At 43.1% G+C, this 19,911-nt stretch overlaps 1 protein-coding gene across 8 annotated transcripts in view; it reads right to left on the minus strand.

Moving 5' to 3' along the window:
* The window catches only part of DIS3L (DIS3 like exosome 3'-5' exoribonuclease), a 43,506-nt gene that overhangs the window by 4,782 nt on the left and 18,813 nt on the right, over nucleotides 1-19,911 (minus strand). For 4 of the 8 annotated variants that reach the window (XM_033189685.1, XM_033189688.1, XM_033189691.1 and 1 more), the window contains 8 exons: nucleotides 19,240-19,416; nucleotides 17,135-17,213; nucleotides 16,037-16,216; nucleotides 12,650-12,819; nucleotides 9,750-9,911; nucleotides 6,565-6,812; nucleotides 5,911-6,003; nucleotides 3,128-3,661 (listed from right to left, as the gene is read on the minus strand). In XM_033189685.1, coding sequence (XP_033045576.1) covers nucleotides 3,128-3,661; nucleotides 5,911-6,003; nucleotides 6,565-6,812; nucleotides 9,750-9,911; nucleotides 12,650-12,819; nucleotides 16,037-16,216; nucleotides 17,135-17,213; nucleotides 19,240-19,416 — 1,643 coding nt within the window. Of the gene's footprint in view, nucleotides 1-3,127; nucleotides 3,662-5,910; nucleotides 6,004-6,564; nucleotides 6,813-9,749; nucleotides 9,912-12,649; nucleotides 12,820-16,036; nucleotides 16,217-17,134; nucleotides 17,214-19,239; nucleotides 19,417-19,911 lie in introns of those variants that run through there. The other 4 variants (XM_033189687.1, XM_033189686.1, XM_033189690.1 and 1 more) reach the window with 4 other exon arrangements.

Consider the following 19,911-nt stretch of genomic DNA (forward strand, 5'->3'; position numbering starts at 1 on the left):
CAGTAATTTACAAGACAACACTTTGAGGGGAACCCTTCACTCATCTGTCTGAATACCTTCATCTGCCAGTAAATTTATTTTGGACACATTTCAGAAGCACCTCTTTTCAAATACAGAAATCTAGTTTGCTTTGCAGTTTAAACAAAGCAAGAGTGTCAGAATTTAAATACATTTCTTAAGTAGAAATGAATCATGTACTGATTGTAACACTAGACTAAGTTAGTGCTTGGCCATAATAGGTGGTCAAATACTCGTTGAATTGAATTCTTTACATCCTTAACCTTAAACATTCTATATAGGTAAAATAATGGACTTGGTGTACAAGTAAAAGAAACCTAAATTAGTTTTTCTTTTTTAAAGAGGTAGTAAGCATTCTATTTATTCTGAAAATAATTTTTTTGTAGAGACAGGGTCTCACTTGGTTGCCCAGGCTAGTCTTGAACTCCTGGCCTTCAGTGATACTCCTGCCTCAGTCTCCCAAAGTGCTGGGGTTACAGGTGTGAACCACTGCATAGAGCCTCAAAATAATAATTTTAAAGCCCCAGGAAATACAGAGGTATATTAAAAATAAAACTAATAATACAACATATAATTCAGTTCTATATTGTGGCTGGCTAAGGGAAAAGGGGGAAAGAAGAAATAGAGCATGATAATAAACAGAGAGCACAGAAGGTGTTAAGTGGTCACTATGTGAGCTTTCAAGTTTAACAGACTTGGATTCAAATCCTGGCTCTGTCCTGACTGACTGTTAAATTACAGGCAAATTACTTAATCTCTTCAGACTTAATTGACTTATCTGTAAATATGAATGATGCTGCCATCACCTCAGCATTAAGAATTAACCACGAGGATGTCTGAAAGCCCTTGTCCCATGTGCCTGGCATGCAGACAGCTCACACTGACAAACTAACAAACAAACATACTAGCACCTGAAGGCAGAAGCAAAAAAAACAACAAACCCTCTCTTTAAAAAAAAAAAAAGAGGCTGGGCGTGGTGGCTTACGCCTGTAATCCTAGCACTTGGGAGGCCGAGGCGGGCAGATCACAAGGTCAGGAGTTGCCAATATGGTGAAACCCCATCTCTAACAAAAATACAAAAAAAAATCAGCCGGGCGTGGTGGCAGGCGCCTGTAGTCCCAGCTACTTGGGAGGCTGAGGCAGGAGAATCCCTTGAACCTGGGAGGTGGAGGTTGCAGTGAGATTGTGCCATGGCACTCCAGCCTGGCAACACAGCGAGACTCCAACAAATGGAGTCTCACCATGTTGTCCAAGTTAAAAAACAATCAATTTTGGTAAACAAATAAAAGATATTTTAATTAGTACCTGTTACTTGACAATAAAATATTTTAAAAACTATATATATATATTTTTGAGACAGAGTCTCAGTCTGTCACCCAGGCTGGAGTGTAGTGGCACAATCTTGGCTCACCGCAACCTCCGCCTCCCAGGTTCAAGCGATTCTCGTGCCTCAGCCTCCGAGTAGCTGGGATTACAAGAGTGCACTACTATGCCTGGCTCTTTGTTGTATTTTTAGTAGGGACAGAGTTTCACCATGTTGGCAAGGCTGGTCTTGAACTCCTGACCTCAGTGATGTGCCTGCCTCAGTCTCCCAAAGTGCTAGGATTACAGGTGGTGAGCCACCGTACCCAGCCTATACTTAGTTTTTATTTATATATATATATATATATTTTTTTTTTTTTGAGACGGAGTCTCGCTCTGTCACCCAGGCTGGAGTGCAGTGGTGCGATCTTAGGTTACTGCAACCTCTGCCTCTTGGGTTCACGCCATTCTCCTGTCTCAGCCTCCCGAGTAGTTGGGACTACATGCGCCCGCCACCACGCCTGGATAATTTTTTGTATTTGTAGTAGAGATGGGGTTTCACCGTGTTAGCCAGGATGGTCTTGATCTCCTGACCTCGTGATCCATCCACCTCGGCCTCCCAAAGTGCTGGGATTACAGGCATGAGCCACCATGCCCGGCCTGCCTATACTTAGTTTTTAATGAAAGAAGTATTTTATTCTAGAGATAGGGAGTAAAAATGTCTCATTCAATGGAGGGTGGTATAAATTCACTGTTGATGTAGTATCTTATGATATTGTCACAAAGATGCTGCATTTTGAAATTATTGAAATAAATAGGATTAATTCTTCATAATTTAAGGGGTAGATGAAATTAAATCAAGGGTAACTAACAGGTTCCCTACTTCTGTATTGCAAATTATGGCGGGCCAGCCGCACACGGTGGCTCATACCTATAATCCCAGCACTTTGGGAGACCGAGAGGGCGGATCACGAGCTCAGGAGTTTGAGACCAGCCTGACCAACATGGTGTAACCCTATCTCTACCAAAAATACAAACATTTGCCGATCGTGGTGGCACGCGCTTGTAATCCCATATACTCGGGAGGCTGAGTCAAGAGAATCACTTGAACCCGGGAGGCGGAGGTTGCAGTGAGCCAAGATCGTGCCACTGCACTCCAGCCTGGGTGACATAGCGAGATTCTATCTCAAAAACAAACAAACAAACAAAAAAACAAAAAAAAACAATCAACCAACCAACCAAACAAACAAAAAAAACCTAAATTGTATTGGGTCAAAATTTATGCCTAAATGTCCATTGTGGTCGCTCACACCTATAATCTCAGCAGTTTGGGAGGCCAAGGCAGGTGGATCACTTGAGGTCAAGAGCTCGAGACTAGCCTAGCCAACATGGTGAAACTCTGTCTCTGCTAAAAATACAAAAAAATTAGCTGGGCGTGGTGGCGTGTGCCTGTAGTCCCAGCTACTCGGGAGCCTGAGGCAGGAGAATCATTTGAACCTGGGAGGTGGCGGTTGCAGTGAGCTGAGATCGCACCACTGCACTCAAGCCTGTGTGACAGGGCAAGACTCTATCTAAAAAAAACACGAAATAAAAGACCAAGGAACAAAATTATGCCTAAATAAACATGTTTTAAGTCTCTATACATAACAATGAAGAGAGAAAAATATGTCTTCAAAAATGCAGAGAGCCAACAATCTGTTTTCTCTTTTTGGTCAAAGATCTGGCTGTCACATTTTAAGAACAACTATAAGATAAATAAATATACAGCATGCCACTCCATTTCTCTGCCCCCTCAAAAGAGGAATACCGTGTATCTATGAAGAAGCCTTTGGCTTTAGCACATTCCCGGAGTTCTGAAAAGAACTCCTGGTGTGGAGGAGGGTGCTGGCGCAGCAAGGCCTGATGAGGGAAGCTCTCCCAGATCTTCTTGGCGACCCAGTGGTTGGCCAGGATCATGCATTCAGCCACTGTCTCATGGACTTCCAGGGGCTGCTTGGGGATGAGGTCATGAATGTTTTTTTTGTCATCTAGCTGTACGCGAACCTCTACCCCTTCCAGTTCCAGGGCACCACATCCGTCTCGTTTAGCTCTGACATGGCGAGCTATGTCAGTCAGCTTTCCAATTGCCCACACTAACTCCTCCAGCTTGGCTTGTCTGCTCTTCTCATCCAAGTCTTTGAATTCTGGAATATCATCAATAACACTAAAATTTCCATCCAGTAGTTCTTGGGCTGCTTCATAGAATAGTTTGTACGCTGATCGAATAATGGTTCTGCCATACCACACTTCCTTAATTTCATAAGAGGTTTTATCCAGTTCCCACATGATGCTTACAGCATACCTACAAAAACAGTAACATTGACAACATCACTATTACATTCATCTGGCTTTTGTTTTGTTTTGTTTTGTTTGAGACAGGGTCTTGCTCTGTCACCCAGGCTGGAGTGCAATGGCATGATTGCTGCTCACTGTTGCCTCAGTCTCCTGGGTTTGAGCAATTCTCCTGCCCAAAGTGCTGGGATTACAGGTGTGAGCCACCATGCCCCACGTAAGTCTTCTATTTTTGAAGCAAGTAGAATTTGACCTAACTGTAACTTAAAAAAAATTACAAAGCTACAGGTTTCTGGTTTGATTTGTCAATCCAACCACCTTACAACTAAATCAAAAAATATTTTAAATTAAAACAACAGACTGGGTTCTGTTGAGCTCTGAACAAATTTGAAATGAGTTCATATGTGACATTACAAACCCTACTTTATGTCCTCCATTTTTTTTTTTTTTTTCTTGAGATGGAGTCTCGCTCTGGAGTGCAGTGTGCTATCTTGGCTCACTGCAACCTACCTCTTCCAGGTTCAAGTGATTCTCCTGCCTCAGCCTCCAGAGTAGCTGGGACTACAGGCATGTACCACTATGCCCAGCTAATTTTTTCTATTATAGTAGAGACACGGTTTCACTGTGTTGCCCAGGCTGGTCTCAAACTCCTGAGCTCTGGCAATCCACCCACCTCGGCCTCCCGAAGTGCTAGGATTACAGGTGTGAGCCACTGTGCCCAGCCATGTCCTCCATTTTGATTAGAAAAGCATGACACTGATAGAGTCAAGTCTTTTTAGCTCAGTAAATTAGAGCAAAGTCTTGCAAATCCTACAGGATGACACTGAACTGTGATATCAGTCTTGATGACAGCTAAATTAGCAAAAATTTCATTTAGCAAAAAAAACTCTTTGCCACCAAGTCATTTTATTAAAAAAGTATACATTTGGAACTCAAAAAAAAAAAAAAACACACAGGGCTAATTTTCCTAATATGTAAAGAGCTTTTACAAATTAATTAGTAATTGATCTTGAATCCAAAAGAAAAATGGGCAAAGAATATAAAGTAGTTAACAGAAAGGGATACATAAGTGACTGTTAAACATACAAAAAATGGTTAGCTTTATTCGTACTGCAAATTAAAACCAATCTAAGATACCATTTTTCATCTATCAAATTGGCAAAGATAAAAAACTACAACATACTGTGCTGGCAAGGCTGTGGGAAAATACGCACTCTCATACATTAGTGACAGGAATATAATTGGTGGAACATTTAAGGAGGGCAATTTGATTATACTGATCTAAACACAAATGCACATACTCTTGACACAGAGATCCCATAATCAAATATGGGAATTTCTCTTTCACATGTACTGTATTTTAAAAAATGTGAAATGGGCTGGGCATGGTGGCTTACATCTGTAATCCCAGCATTTTGGGAGGCCAAAGCGGGAGGATCACTTGAGCACAGGAGTTCAAGACCAGCCTCGGCAATATGTGAAACTCGGTCTCCAAAAATAAAAATAAAAATGAAAATGTGAAATTACTTATGTTCAAAGTTAACTCTGTACAGCTTTGTTTGTAATACCAAAATATGGGAAACTATCAAAATTTCCATAGATAGTGCAACCGTTATTAATACGGAATGATCTCCAAGATACCAGTAAGTTTTTTTAAAAAGGAAGGTGCTAAACAGTATATATATAATGCAACCATTTGTGTAAAAAAGAAAGATCATATATGCATATTTGTGTGTGTAATATATCTAGAAAAACTAATATGGAACTGGTAAATGAGGGAAAGTGATAGGGAGGAACCTTTCATTAAATACCTCTTGGGACATATGAGTTTGGGCCCATATGATTCTATTACCTTTTCAAAGAGAAACATAAATTTTAACCTTAATAAATGAACAAAAGACTCCCCAAGTTCATGATCCTCATGCCAAACAACTTCATCCGGGCAATGCATAAGCACAAAGCTACACACATTTGTTCTCAGATTTTAGCTGACTTTAAAAAGCCAGCAACAGAGGGAGATGCAGCCCTACTGCTAGCAGACAGAAGAGAGGAGGGGAAGGGTAGGGAAGGCTGGAGAAATAAAGCTGCCTAAAGATACGTGGTGTGGGGTTGGGGCCAGGGGTGGTGTTGAGAGATCAGAGGGGAGACCCAGGGCTGGGGTGGGGCAGAGCAGAGAAGAAAAATGAGGCCAGAAGCAGGCAGCATCAGGAGCCACAGAAGGGCCAGGACAAACTTTGAAGACAAAAGCCATAAACTCACCTATCAACGCCTCCCAGAAGGGAACACAAATCGGCACTGAGGACGGAAGGCAGCATGTCATAGCGACGATCTGCTAGATAATAAGTGGTGGCCCTGTGAATGACACACACGCAGCAACGCGACCTTCAGCAGGGAGAAGCAGAACTGCTGACTGTGTGGGCCGCAGGGAGGTAAATGGCCAAAATCTCACTACAGATTCCCCAAGGCTGTTACTGTTTCAAAAAGTGCAGCAGACTGGGTAATAAAACTATTCCCATGGTCCCATTTTTCTAAGTGATACTGCTTTGGGCTGAATAGTCTTCCACTGATAAGAGAAAGAAAGAGCAAGTGACAGTGAATCTTTGTTGCATAAGAAAAATTGGAGTGTAATGATCCAGCATTTTTATAAAATAGTATATTACTACATGAAAATTTAACCCATTTCAGTTTAGTAGGAAACAATGTGTGAAAAGGTTAGGTTAAAAACGAAAGGTAAATTGATCAAGGTACTGTTTTTCTAAATGAAAATGGGGAGTGGACCTCAACTTTTTTTTTTTCTGGAAGAGACCTTCAGAATTACACAAACATGAGATCTTTGAACACCTGAAACTAGTACAGACACAAAATACACAGTCACATATATACAACCATAGAGCTGATTTCAAATAGCATTACCTTGTTCTAGCTTCAATATCAATATAAGAATTTGGTGCCACAAAGTGTGTTACATCTGCGATGTGGACCCCAAGTTCCAGGTTGCCATTATTTAAGGTTCTGATTGAAAGTGTGTCATCCACATCTTCACAACCTTTGGGGTCAATGCTGAATACGAGATGGCTTTTCCTCAAGTCTTTACGTTTTTGTTCCTCTTCACGACTCACTTTCCAGGGATTTTCTGGTGTGTTTACCGGCATCTCACACATCTGTATGAGAGGTCAAATATTCAGCAATTCATGCACCACAAATTTCTGTAAAAATCCACTCACTGATATTCTCAATGCGACCACATAGAAATTCATTCATTCTCAATTACCTTCTGCATCAACCTATGTTGGCTTCCTTTGATCAATAATTGTTTATTAGGTGCCTCAGATATCCGGGGTACTGTGCTGGGCTCTGGAAAGTCAGGAGTCAACAAGAAAGACTAAGTCCCATACCCCTGAGGACCCTTACATTTGGACAGAAAATGTCCCACAACTTCTACCAGTCTCTTTAGTTACAGGGGCTTGGAACAAGAGTACAACATGTAGCCCATTTTCAAATGATCCATTCGTTTAAATGTAGTCAAGCTTTAAATTTAAGACTTGAAAAAATAATCAACATGTTCCAAATATTAAAAGCTTACCCCTTAAAGATAATTTTATACAAGACCTATCTAGGACATTTTCTCTCCATTATTATCTGTTTAAGCCATCAATTTGCAGTTAAGTAGGCTAAAAGGGAAGAGAAAATTCCAGTCCTGTAACGTATAGCTCACACTTTATTTTATTGTAACATTTTCACTAAGAGCTGCCAAATAAGTCAACAAATAATTTCCAGAAACTAATGTTAAATATAAAAATTTAGGCCGGGCGCGGTGGCTCAAGCCTGTAATCCTAGCACTTTGGGAGGCCGAGACGGGCGGATCACGAGGTCAGGAGATCGAGACCATCCTGGCTAACACGGTGAAACCCTGTCTCTACTAAAAAATACAAAAAATTAGCCGGGCGAGGTGGCTGGCGCCTGTAGTCCCAGCTACTCGGAGGCTGAGGCAGAAGAATGGCGTAAACCCGGGAGGTGGAGCTTGCAGTGAGCTGAGAACTGGCCACTGCACTCCAGTCTGGGCGACAGAGCGAGACTCCGTCTCAAAAAAAAAAAAAAAAAAAAAAAAAAAAATATATATATATATATAAATTTAATGATGTAAAATATTCTAAAATAGTTTACTATGATAGCTCCTATTCTGTGAAAAACTATAATGAAAATAAGAACACCCAGACACTCCTTATGGCAACGCAAATGGATCCAAATTTTCTGGAGAACAATCTGCTAGTACATGTTAGAAGTTATTTAAATCTTTTATACCCTTTGACTTGGTAATCTCACTTTAAGGATTACATTCCAAGAGAATGATCAAAAAGAAATTAAAAAGCAGGCTGGGTGTGGTGGCTCATGCCTGTAATCCCAGCACTTTGGGAGGTTGAAGCGGGCAGATCACGAGGTCAGGAGATCGAGACCATCCTAGTTAACATGGTGAAACCCCATCTCTACTAAAAATACAAAAAATTAGCCAGGTGTGGTGGTGTGCACCTGTAGTCCCAGCTACTCGGGAGGCTGAGGTAGGAGAATTGCTTGAACCTAGGAGGCAGAGGTTGCAGTGAGCCAAGATCTTGCCACTGCACTCCAGCCTGGGTGATAGAGCAACACTCCATCTAAAAAAAAAAAAAAAAAAGAAGAAGAAGAAAAAGAAAAAAAAAAAAAAAGAAATTAAAAGCAGTGTTTATAAAAATGTTCGAAGTAACTTATTTTTATTTTTTTAGACGGAGCCTCACTCTATCGCCGGGGCTGGAGTGCAGCAGCGCGATCTCGGCTCACTGCAACCTCTGCCTCCCAGGTTCAAGCAATTCTCCTGCCTCAGACTCTCAAGTAGCTGGGATTACAGGTACCCACCACTATGCCCAGCTAATTTTTTTGTGTGTTTTTAGTAGAGACGGGTTTTCATCATGTTGGCCAGGCTGGTCTCAAACTCCTGACCTGGTTATTCACCCGCCTCGGCCTCCCAAAGTGCTGGGATTACAGGCGTGAGCCACCGCACCCGGCCTACATTTTTTTATAATACTGAAACATTAAACAGCTGAATGCCCAACAATTGAGAAATGCTTAAGCAAACTAGGGTATGTCTTTTTTTTTTTTTTTTTTTTTGAGACGGAGTCTCGCTCTGTCGCCCAGGCTGGAGTGCGGTGGCGCGATCTCGGCTCACTGCAAGCTCCGCCTCCCGGGTTTACGCCATTCTCCTGCCTCAGCCTCCCGAGTAGCTGGGACCACAGGCGCCGCCACCTCGCCCAGCTAGTTTTTTGTATTTTTTAGTAGAGAGGGGGTTTCACCGTCTTAGCCAGGATGGTCTCGATCTCCTGACCTCGTGATCTGCCCGTCTCGGCCTCCCAAAGTGCTGGGATTACAGGCTTGAGCCACCGCGCCCGGTGGGTATGTCAACATACCATAATTTACCATTATCATTAAAATAAGTAGGCTATGTCAATACATAAAAATAATTTTAAGTGAAAGAAGCAGAACAGAAATCAGTGCGTGCACATGATGAATATAGTCATGTAAGAATAATACACAAGATTTATGAGGGTTTTAAAAGATCATAAAGTGATGGAAATAGCTGATGTTTTATGTTTATGGGATTTTTGTTTTCTGTAAAGGTTCACAAAAACTGTTTCATAATGAGCATAATTTTTGACCCATGGGTCAGAGATGTATGGATCCCAGGAATCCACCCCCTGCAGCTTTATGCAGCCTCTGGTTGAATGATTTGGACAGAGAGTGTGGAGCTCAGTTGGGTCTGTAACTAGGTGTCCTTGTAGTTGCTGGGGATGGATGTATACTGATTATAAGACACTGACATATCATTTTTAAGCCCAGTTGGAAAATATAAAAATTTGAGAGCTATGAGGCTATAGAAAACTAATTCTACACTTGAAGCTGACTTCAGTTTGGTCCAAATATAGAATAAAGAGGAGTGAGATTTTTCCATTATCTGTGGCTTAACACAGTGGGTTGTTACATAGCACAGAGACTTTTCTTTCTTAATGATGAAACAACAACAAAAGAAAAAAGAAAATGTCACTAGACCAAAGGTTTCTGGAAAATCCGACCTGAGCTTCTGAGAAAGGGATGACTGAAATACTGTTTTCCACCAGGATGGTTGCAATTTCGCCTTCCAGATCTCCAATTCTTCCTAAAACACGCACAAAATGTCCATTTGGATACACAGATGTTGACTCCCAAGAATCGATGCGCACGACCACCCTGAAGTCCTGCACAAAAGGAAAAAACAAAACACATCTGAGCACCAGGAGTTAAGTGGGTCAATCACAGGCATCAAATAAACAAGAGGCAAACAGCACTGGGTTCCAAAGAGAGTGGACAGTTGCAAGTAGTGGTGTACAGCAGGTTTTTGTTTTTCATTTTTCCTGGCCTTTTTGAAGACCTCTTTTTTTTTTTTTTTTTTTTTTGAGGCGGAGTCTCGCTCTGTCGCCGGACTGGAGTGCAGTGGCCAGATCTCAGCTCACTGCAAGCTCCGCCTCCCGGGTTTACGCCATTCTCCTGCCTCAGCCTCCCGAGTAGCTGGGACTACAGGCGCCCGCCACCTCGCCCGGCTAGTTTTTGTATTTTTAGTAGAGACGGGGTTTCACCGTATTAGCCAGGATGGTCTTGATCTCCTGACCTCGTGATCCGCCCGTCTCGGCCTCCCAAAGTGCTGGGATTACAGGCTTGAGCCACCGCGCCCGGCCTGAAGACCTCTTAAGATGGTCTGTGGTGGAGAAGAAGGTGTCAGTGTAAACTGAATCCCCACTACCCAAAAATTCTAGCAAACCATGGGAATGGAAAACATATTAGGTGCAACTGGCCTGGAGAGCCTGTATAAGGCTTCAAGATGTAAAAAGTACAATGGCCAGAAGAATGAATGTTTTTCATTCATTTTTTTTTTTTGTTTTTCATGGTATGAAATGCTTGACCCAGTGCTTTGAAGGGAGGCATTACCTCTCTATGTCAATGAAGAGGGCTGGAAATTTTAGTCTGCTAAAGAGAGCCGACTGTAATACATTCTAGTTAACACTTGCAACACAAGGGGAAAACTCAATTATGCATGATCCAAATTAAGTTTTAAAACAACAATCTTAATGTTTTGTGTGTGGGAGGTAGCTCCTAATATCTTTGAAGTCTATTTTTTTTTTTTTTTGAGATGGAGTCTTGCTGTGTCACCCAGGCTGGAATGCAGTGGCGCTATCTTAGCTTACTGCAGCCTATGCCTCCCGGGTTCAAGTGATCCTCCTGCCTCAGCCTCTCACATAGCTGGGATTACAAGCGTGTACCACCATGCCCAGCTAATTTTTGGAATTTTTTTTTTTTTTTTAGTAGAAATAGGGTTTCACCATGTTGGCCAGATTGGTGTGTTTTTTTTTTTTTTTCCCCCGAGATGGAGTCTCGCTCTGTTGCCCAGGCTGGAGTACAGTGGCATAATCTCGCTCACTGCAAGCTCTGCCTCCCAGGTTCACGCCATTCTCCTGCCTCAGCCTCCTGAGTAGCTCGGACTATAGGTGCCTGCCACCATGCCCGGCTAATTTTTTGTATTTTTAGTAGAGATGGGGTTTCACTGAGTTAGCGAGCATGGTCTCAATCTCCTGACCTCGTGATCTGCCCGCCTTGGCCTCCCAAAGTGCTGGGATTATAGGTGCGAGCCACCGCGCCCGGCCCAGGCTGGTCTTGAACTCCTGGCCTCAAGTGATCCACCTGCCTCGGCCTCCCAAAGTGCTAGAATTACAGGCATGAGCCACTGCACCTGGCCTTTTTGAAGACCTCTTAAGATGGTCTGTGGTGGAGAAGAAGGTGTCAGTGTAAACTGAATCCCCACTACCCAAAAATTCTAGCAAACCATGGGAATGGAAAACATATTAGGTGCAACTGGCCTGGAGAGCCTGTATAAGGCTTCAAGATGTAAAAAGTACAATGGCCAGGCTACTGGCCAGGGATATCCTGCTTTAGTGTCTCATTTACAAACTGTAAACTATCAGGGGGAATTAAATTGGGCAATGCCCATACTCTTTGACACAAGTAAAGGTTAATGTCTAACCTTCTTGTTTATGTCTTCTCTCCAGTGCTATATTCCTTTATGGATAATCAATTCTGTGAAGTACCACTACATCATCCCTACAGGGCAGAGTGATCGTATTTCTATATTGCTTGCTGGAGGAAAGCTTGTTAGTGTTGGCAAAGTGTATCTATTGAAAGTTTCTGTGTTGGACAGCTGGATAATGTATGTTCTCTCTGGTTGTCCTACACAGCTCTTTCTAAGACAATTTCTCTCTGGCCTGAATTTATTAACCACAGACTATTTAATGGATGGTTCTCATATATTTAGAATTTTTAAAAAACAGAATCTTGGGGCTGGGCACAGTGGCTCATGCCTGTGATTCCAGCACTTTGGGGGGCCAAGGCAGGAGGACTGCTTGAGGTCAGGAGTTCAAGACCAGCCTGTGCAACAAAGTGAGACCCCATCTCTACAAAAAACAAATTAAAAAACATAAAAACACGGCCGGGCATGGTAGCTCACACCTGTAATTCCAGCACTTTGGGAGGCAGAGGTGGCAGATCATGAGGTCAGGAGTTCAAAACTGGCCTGGCCAACATAGTGAAACCCTATCTCTACTAAAAATACAAAAACCAGTTGGGCGCGGTGGTGGGAGCCTATAATTCCAGCTACTCAGAAGGCTGAGGCAGGGGAATTGCTTGAACCTGGGAGGCGGCGGTTGCAATAAGCCAAGATCGCACCACTGCACTCCAGCCTGGGGGACAGAGTGAGACTCCGTCTTGGAAAAACAAAACGAAACAAAAAACCCCCCAAAAAACACATCCCAGTATCTTGGAATGCCAGATGCCATCAATAATTTATTTCCTTATATGCAAAAGAATTAATAATGCTTTCTGGTACTGCTAAAAAGCTGGCAAAGACAGAAGAGTAGAGATTCCATAGTAGAGGTAGAATGCCAGCTACCTGGAGGGCTTCTGCTTGCTGAGTGCTAATTCGAATTTTGGGAATTCTGTAATCCCAAGGTGTAACCAGGATTTTCTGAGCATTTTTGCCCTGAGATTGGACCTCTTCTTTGGATGGAAATGTCACCACATAATCCCGCCAGTTCTTCTGAAGTATGCCAACCACTCGACCTTTGGGAAAACAAAACAAAACTAGGCATTAACTAGTTAGGTGACACCTATCTGGACTCTGACCACCTCAGGCAATAAGGAAAAGAAAAAGAAATACACTGTCCTATTTTTTTTCAAGCACATCCACCCAACTTAAGAACATTTTTGAAAGGAAGCTTTTATTAACAACAATAACGGCCAGGCATGGTGGCTCATGCCTGTAATCCCAGCACTTTGGGAGGCTGAGGCAGGAGGATCATATGAGGCCAGGAGTTCAAGACCAGCCTGGCTAACATGGTGAAACCCCACCTCTACTAAAAATACAAAAATTAGCTGGGCATGGTGGTGTGCACCCGTAATCACAGCTGTTCAGGAGGCTGAGGCAGGAGAATTGCCTGAACCTGGGAGGTGGAAGTTGCAGTGAGCCAAGATGGTGCCACTACACTCCAGCCTGGGCAGCAGAGTGAGACTCTGTCTCAAAAACAAACACATAAACAAAATTCAAAACACACACAACAACAAGAAGAAAGGTATGTTTTAAGATTTGCCTTCTTGGTATTTTATTTTAAAGATGGATAATTTAAAAACTCTTTTTGTTTCTCTTTCTTTCTCTCTCTCTCTCTTTCTTTCTTTTTAAGAAACAGGATCTCACTATGCTGTTTAGGCTAGAGTGCACTGGCTATTCACAGACACTATCATGGTACGTTACATTCTCAAACTCCTGGGCTCAATCCATCCTCCTGGGTAGCTGGGTCTATGGGCACATGCCATTATGCCCAGCAAAGATGGCTAACTTTTTAAATAACATTGTCAGTATGCTCTCTCTTCCTGAGATAACATTTAGAATCCACTTATCCCATTTTCTCTCTGTTGCCATTATCTTATCAATCTCGTTTTGGTATATTGGGAAAAGTCAATGATTTTCACTCTGGTTTTAAACCACGTCCTCAACTGCGCATTTTTAGTCTTTCTTGCCTTCTCTCACCAGCCAATCTCATTTGGTCCATTATACACAGAAAAGTATACAGATCATAAGACTGATACACAACACTTCCAATCATCACTGACTGAAGCCGAGACCAAACTTTAATAGTTAAAAATATTCTTTTTTCTTTTGTTTTTCACAAATATTTATTGCACTCCAACCAGGTATGAGGCTTTGTTCTAGGTATAGGGAATACAGCAGTATCATAATAGGTAAAGTCCCTGATTTCATGGGGTTTATAAAAAATCAGTTTGGGTGTCTGTGGGGGTGGAAAATAGATCCAAAAAAAAAAAAATTGTGAAGTTGTGACAGTTGCTGAGAAAGATACAAGGTAGGGTAAGGTGACCAAGAGTGACAGAGGGTCAGAAGTGGCAACTATTTTAAATAAAGTGACATTTGAACAGCGACTTGAGGGAAGTGAGGAAAACAGACGTGAGGATATTTGGGGAATGCTTCATCCAGGTGGTAGAAAGAACAAGTCTTCAATGCAGCTGGAGCAGAAGCGTGAAGAGGAAAATGGCAGAAGGCGGCCTCAGCTGGTGGGACCTTGTAGGCCATGGTAAGGACTTTGGATTTTATTCTTAGTGAAACAGGAACCAGCCATTGAAGAGTTTTGAGCAGAGAAATGAGAGGAGCCAAATCTCACTTTCTTTTTCTTTTTTCTTTTTTGGAGACAATGTCTCACTCTCTTGCCCAGGCTGGAGTGCTGTGGCGCGATCTTAGCTCACTGCAACCTCCACCTCCTGGGTTCAAGCAATTCTTGTGCCTCAGCTTCCCAGTAGCTGGGATTACAGGTGTGCACCACCACACCCGGCTAATTTTTGTATTTTTAGTAGAGACAGGGTTTTACCATGTTGGCCAGGCTGGTCTCGAACTGCTGACCTCAAGTGATCCATCCACCTCAGCCTCCCAAACTGCTGGGATTATAGGCATGAGCCACAGCACCCAGCTCCTCAACTCACTTTCTGAAGGATCATTGAGTGTCTGAGTGGACAAGAGACTACATGGGGAGGGGCAATGGTGGGAGCAGGGAGATCAGTGAGGAGGCTGCTGCAACAGTCCCGAGGTGCCAATGGACTGAAGTGGGAGAGCTGTGGGGGAAGTGTGGCAGGTGGCTGAATTCAGGCCATGCATTAGAGTTGGAGCTGCCAGCATTTGCTGATGAGTAAAAAAAAAAAAAAAAAGTAAAGGATAACCCCAAAGTGTCTTGGGTTGACCAACTCCACGAATGAATTTGCCCTTTACTGAGACTGGGGGACACGTGGGGAACAGCAGGTCTAGGGGTGAAATCAGGAGTCTGTGTGGGACATGTTAAGTCTGAGGGGAAGATGCCAAATAGACAAGTGAGTAAACAAAACCAGAAGCTGAGGAAGGGCCAGAGATACAAAATGAAAGGACTGCAGGAGATCCCCAAGGGATAGTGTGCAGAGAACAGAAGATCCAGCATGGGGCCCTTGCATATCCAAGAGGACAATGAGATGCAGAGCCAGGAGGAGAATTGAGAAGAGCAGCCAGCTGGGTGGGAGAACTGGGAGAAGCCCCATGGAAGGCAGAGGCCCCCCGGCCAAATGCTGCTGACAGCTTCCAGATGATGGAGGCTGACTAGTGCTCTGGCAGTGGGGTCACTGGTGACCTTGGCAAGAACAACTTTAGAGTTGTAGGGCTTGGGAGGTGTCAGAATGGCAGGCATGAGAGGCCGGCAGGGAGGAAGAGAGAATGTAGAGTTAACTATACTCTGACTTTAAAGATAAGGGGCAGCAGATGAAAGGGACGTGGGGTTCAGAGAGGAGTTTTGGTTTGATTTTAAGAGGAAAGCCATTACAGCATATCTGGGTACTGATAAGAGTAAAATAAACTGGCAGAGGGGAAACTGATAACGGAGGGGAAGAGACTGTATCTTGTGTTAGGAACTATTATTGTACAACCTGTGACTATAGTTAATAACAATGTACTGTATTCTTGAAAATTGCTAAGAGAGTAGATCTTAAGTATTTTCACCACGCAGTGTGTGAGGTTAACACACTGGGTTAATTAGCTCAGTCTAGCCATTCTCCAATGTATTATATCAAAACATCATATTATATATAATAAATACACACAGAAAAATCATATTATACACAATAAATACAGTTTTTGTCCATTGAAATTAAATAAATAAATAAAATAAGGGCAGTATTTCTGGATTGCTAAAGAGAAGACAAACATAATTTCACAAGAAAAATGGACATCGGACTGGCTCCCCAGCTGGCTCACCTGTAGGCATGGGCTCACTTGGGGACTCGCCCGAAGCCTTGTCGTCACAGTCATTCTCACACAGGGCTACGGTTCTTCCTTTCCACTCATTTTTAGGGAGTAGCTCCACAACTACCACATCTCCATGAATCGAGCGGTTTCGAGCCTTCATCCCGTGGATTAGGATGTCACTGACTAAATCTGTGTTTGGGGCAGCACAGAAAAAACCCGTAAAGCCGAGGGAATGGCACACCAGTGAGGCATTCTGTGCGTAATATACTCAAAGTCTAATTGGCACTCCGGCAAGTAAAGCGTCTTCCTTTCAAAGGTAAAGTCAAACTTCTTTTGTTCTGCAGGTTAGGAATGAAGAATTGCTGGCACCATGTCATACTGTATATTGAGCTTTCATAAGTGCCACCCTCAATCATCTTTTAAAAAAATACCCCCACCCCCCTCACCACCTTTTAAAAGGTATTAGTTCCCTGCATGCAACTATGTGAGCCTATGCTGGACTTCTGTCAAATACCTTTAGGATCCTACACAGCCAAGGGAGTGGTCAATGGGCTGAGGAACTAGATAGGGCAGAACCGACAGGGAGAATTCTGACAAGCAAGGGCCCAAAGAAAGCCAGTTTCTCATTCTCTTTCGACCCAGTCACGCTCCTTTGACTAGCAGGTTTTCTTTTTCACCCTGTCATTACAGAACTAAGAACTACACCTGATTATGACACAACTTATTTACACATTTTTTTTCATTTTTATTACTTAAAAAAAATTTACTCCAATAAAGCAATATAGCACATTGAGGCAGCACAGAGTAATATGTTAAAATCACAGCCAAACAGCCTTGGCTACAAATTCAGCTCCACCACTTACCAGGTGTGTGACCTTGGGCAAGTTGCTTTGCTTCTCTGTGTTGTAGTTTAAATTTATTACAATAAAATTAGAAATTATAGACAAAAAGCTAGGGGAACCCCCCCACGACAATCCCACATACCCAATGTATGTATGCATACATAACAGGGCACATACGACATGACAATTTCCACTTTGCTTTCTTCATTGTATAACGTCAGAATAAAAAAGGAGTACGGACATTTATGTAAGGTTTATACTGAACCTGAATCTTTACTGCTGGCTCCCTGAAGTCGAACAAAAGCTTCTATTTGGGCTCTGTGTTTGTTGACATTCAGAATTCCCTAAAATCATAATAAAAAAAAAAAATCAATGTGAAAAATGTTCTTTTCTGCCTGGTTTATCTCCAAAAGGTCCAGTTTTTAAAATTATGTGAAAATATCCCCATAATATTCAAGGTTTGTGCTCCCTTTAGGAATTATACACACACACGCGCGCGCGTGCACACACACACACATATACATTTTTTTTTCCTTTTTTTCGAGATGGAGTCTTACTCTGTCACTCAGGCAGGAGTGCGGCCTCACAATCTTGGCTCACTGCAACCTCTGCCTCCTGAGTTCAAGCAATTTTCCTGCCTCAGCCTCCCAAGTAGCTGGGATTACAGGTGCCCCCCCACCATGCCCAGCTAATTTTTTGTATTTTTAGTAGAGACAGGGTTTCACCGTGTTGGTCAGGCTGGTCTTGAACTCGTGACCTTGTGATCCACCTCAGCCTCCCAAAGTGCTGGGATTACAGGCGTGAGACACCATGTGCGGGTAGGAATAATATTAATCCCTAAGGTTTATTTTCTTTAGAGGAAAATACCATCATTTTGAACTACTTTTAACTATACAAAGTGCTGAAAGTACCAGGCTCTATCTTATGTAACTGATGAGTAATCTTTTAAAAATCTTCTATCTCAAAATATCCTCCCAGGGGCTGGGTACAGTGGCTCATGCCTGTAATCCCAGCACTTTGGGAGGCTGAGGTGGGTGGATCACGAGGTCAAGAGATCAATCCCATTCTGGCCAACATGGTGAAACCCCATCTCTACTAAAAATACAAAAATTAGCTGGGCGTGGTGGCGGGTGCCTGTAGTCCCAGCTACTCAGGAGGCTGAGGCAGAAGAATCGCTTGAACTTGGGAGGCAGAGGTTGCAGTGAGCTGAGATCGCACCACTGCACTCCATCCTGGCGACAGAGCGAGACTGCGTCTCATAAATAAATAAATAAATAAATAAAATTAAATTAAATTAAAATTAAAAATATATATCCTCCCAGGAATGCCATAAACTTTACCACTAAGTTGGAAACATAAGCCTCTCTAGGCATACTCATTTAAAATCCCCACACTGTTCGGGAGGGGCTTTGGAGTGATGTTCTTAGATTGTGGCTGACCATCTACTGAGTTGCTCATTAGAAATGCAAACTCCATGGTAGAACAGTTCTGTATCTTGATTGTGGTGGTAGATACACAAATCTATGCATGTGATAAAACTGCATAGAGCTACACACACATACACACATAAATGAGTGTATATAAAACTGTTGAAATCTGAATAAAAACTGTATTTGATTTCTTCCCAAGACCCTGACAGCATCTGGGTTCTAGGGTCCTGGGAGGATCACAAAGAAGCCCTTGAAAGGAGCAGAGAAAAAAATGGCAAAGGAGGAAAGAAGCTAGATTTCACCAGTTTTACAGTATCACCAAACCTCCAGACCTTGATTCAAAGAGATATGTTTTTTTCTAGTGACAGGAGGCATTTACCAGGAGACTTCCACATGCTGCTTGTATGATGTTCAATATGTAACAGAATTAAGGACTTATCATCGCAGAGTAGCTTCAAGCTGGGCAATCAGTGTCTACGGAAAGAATGACTCCCGAGCCACCCGAAACACGTACAGCCCGTAACTTACTCATGCCCATCTTGTTTGCTGCCTGTGAAATCAGAGGCCTGTGACAGGATGCAGTAAAAAGAGGAGAAAACATACTGGTTGGTCCTGAAAGATTTTTTTGTTGTTTTGAGACAGGTTCTTGCTGTCACCCAGGCTGGAGGGCAGTGGTGCAACTATGGCTCACTGCAGCCTCAACCATCTAGGCTGAAGTGATCCTCCTGCCTCAACCTCCCGAGTAATCTGAGAGTACAGGTACACACCACCATGCCTGGCTAATTTTTAAATTTTTTCTAGAGACGGGGTTTCACTGTGTTGCCCAGTCTTGTCTCCAGTTCCTGGGCTCAAGCAATCTACCAGCCTTAGCCAAAGTGCTGAGATTATAGGCATGAGCCACCGTGCCCACCCCTGGTACATTTTAAATTCCCACCCTCACCTGGATATAGCGTCCAGATTTAATCCCAGCTTCTAACACTTCCAGGGGAAGATGTTCTGGGTACTCCTTCCCATGGCTCTCCTGACTCTCGTTCTCTCTCTCCCGTCGAGACTGAAGGATAGAATCACAAAGCTCGTGGGCAGCTTTTAAATCAGGCCAGAAATTGTCCAGGTAATTCTGTGTTTAATAAAGGCACAGAGAAACACGGTCAGAAGGTACTGATTCTTCATCATGGTACTACTACAGAAACTCCTGACTGGGAACTTCTGCTGGCCTGCTGTTTTGAGGGGGTGCTCAGTGAGCAGGACTTCCTGAGCCTCACTCCACCGTTCGTTCTCTACTACCACATTAACCCCTGAGCCTGCCAAACGAGCCCCACAAGGCCACCCCACCGTGGAACACTTGCACCTCCTAGGCTACTTTGTGCTTTCAAGTCTCCTTCTCTCCACACACACTACAAACACACCTGCACACGTCCAGGCAGCCTGTCTTTATGTGTATCTAATTGCTGCAGACAATGACCTATGTGTACTTTTTTTTTGAGACACGGCCTCATTCTGTAGCCCAAGCTGGATGCAGTGGCATGATCTTGGCTCACTGCAGCCTTGACCTACCCCCGCCCTAAGCAATCCTCCCACCTCAGCCCCCCAAGTGGCTGGGACTAGAGGCACA

Source organism: Trachypithecus francoisi, unplaced genomic scaffold (genome assembly GCF_009764315.1).
Source record: "Trachypithecus francoisi isolate TF-2019V2 unplaced genomic scaffold, Tfra_2.0 Lachesis_group3, whole genome shotgun sequence".
NCBI classification, from domain to species: Eukaryota; Metazoa; Chordata; class Mammalia; order Primates; family Cercopithecidae; genus Trachypithecus; species Trachypithecus francoisi.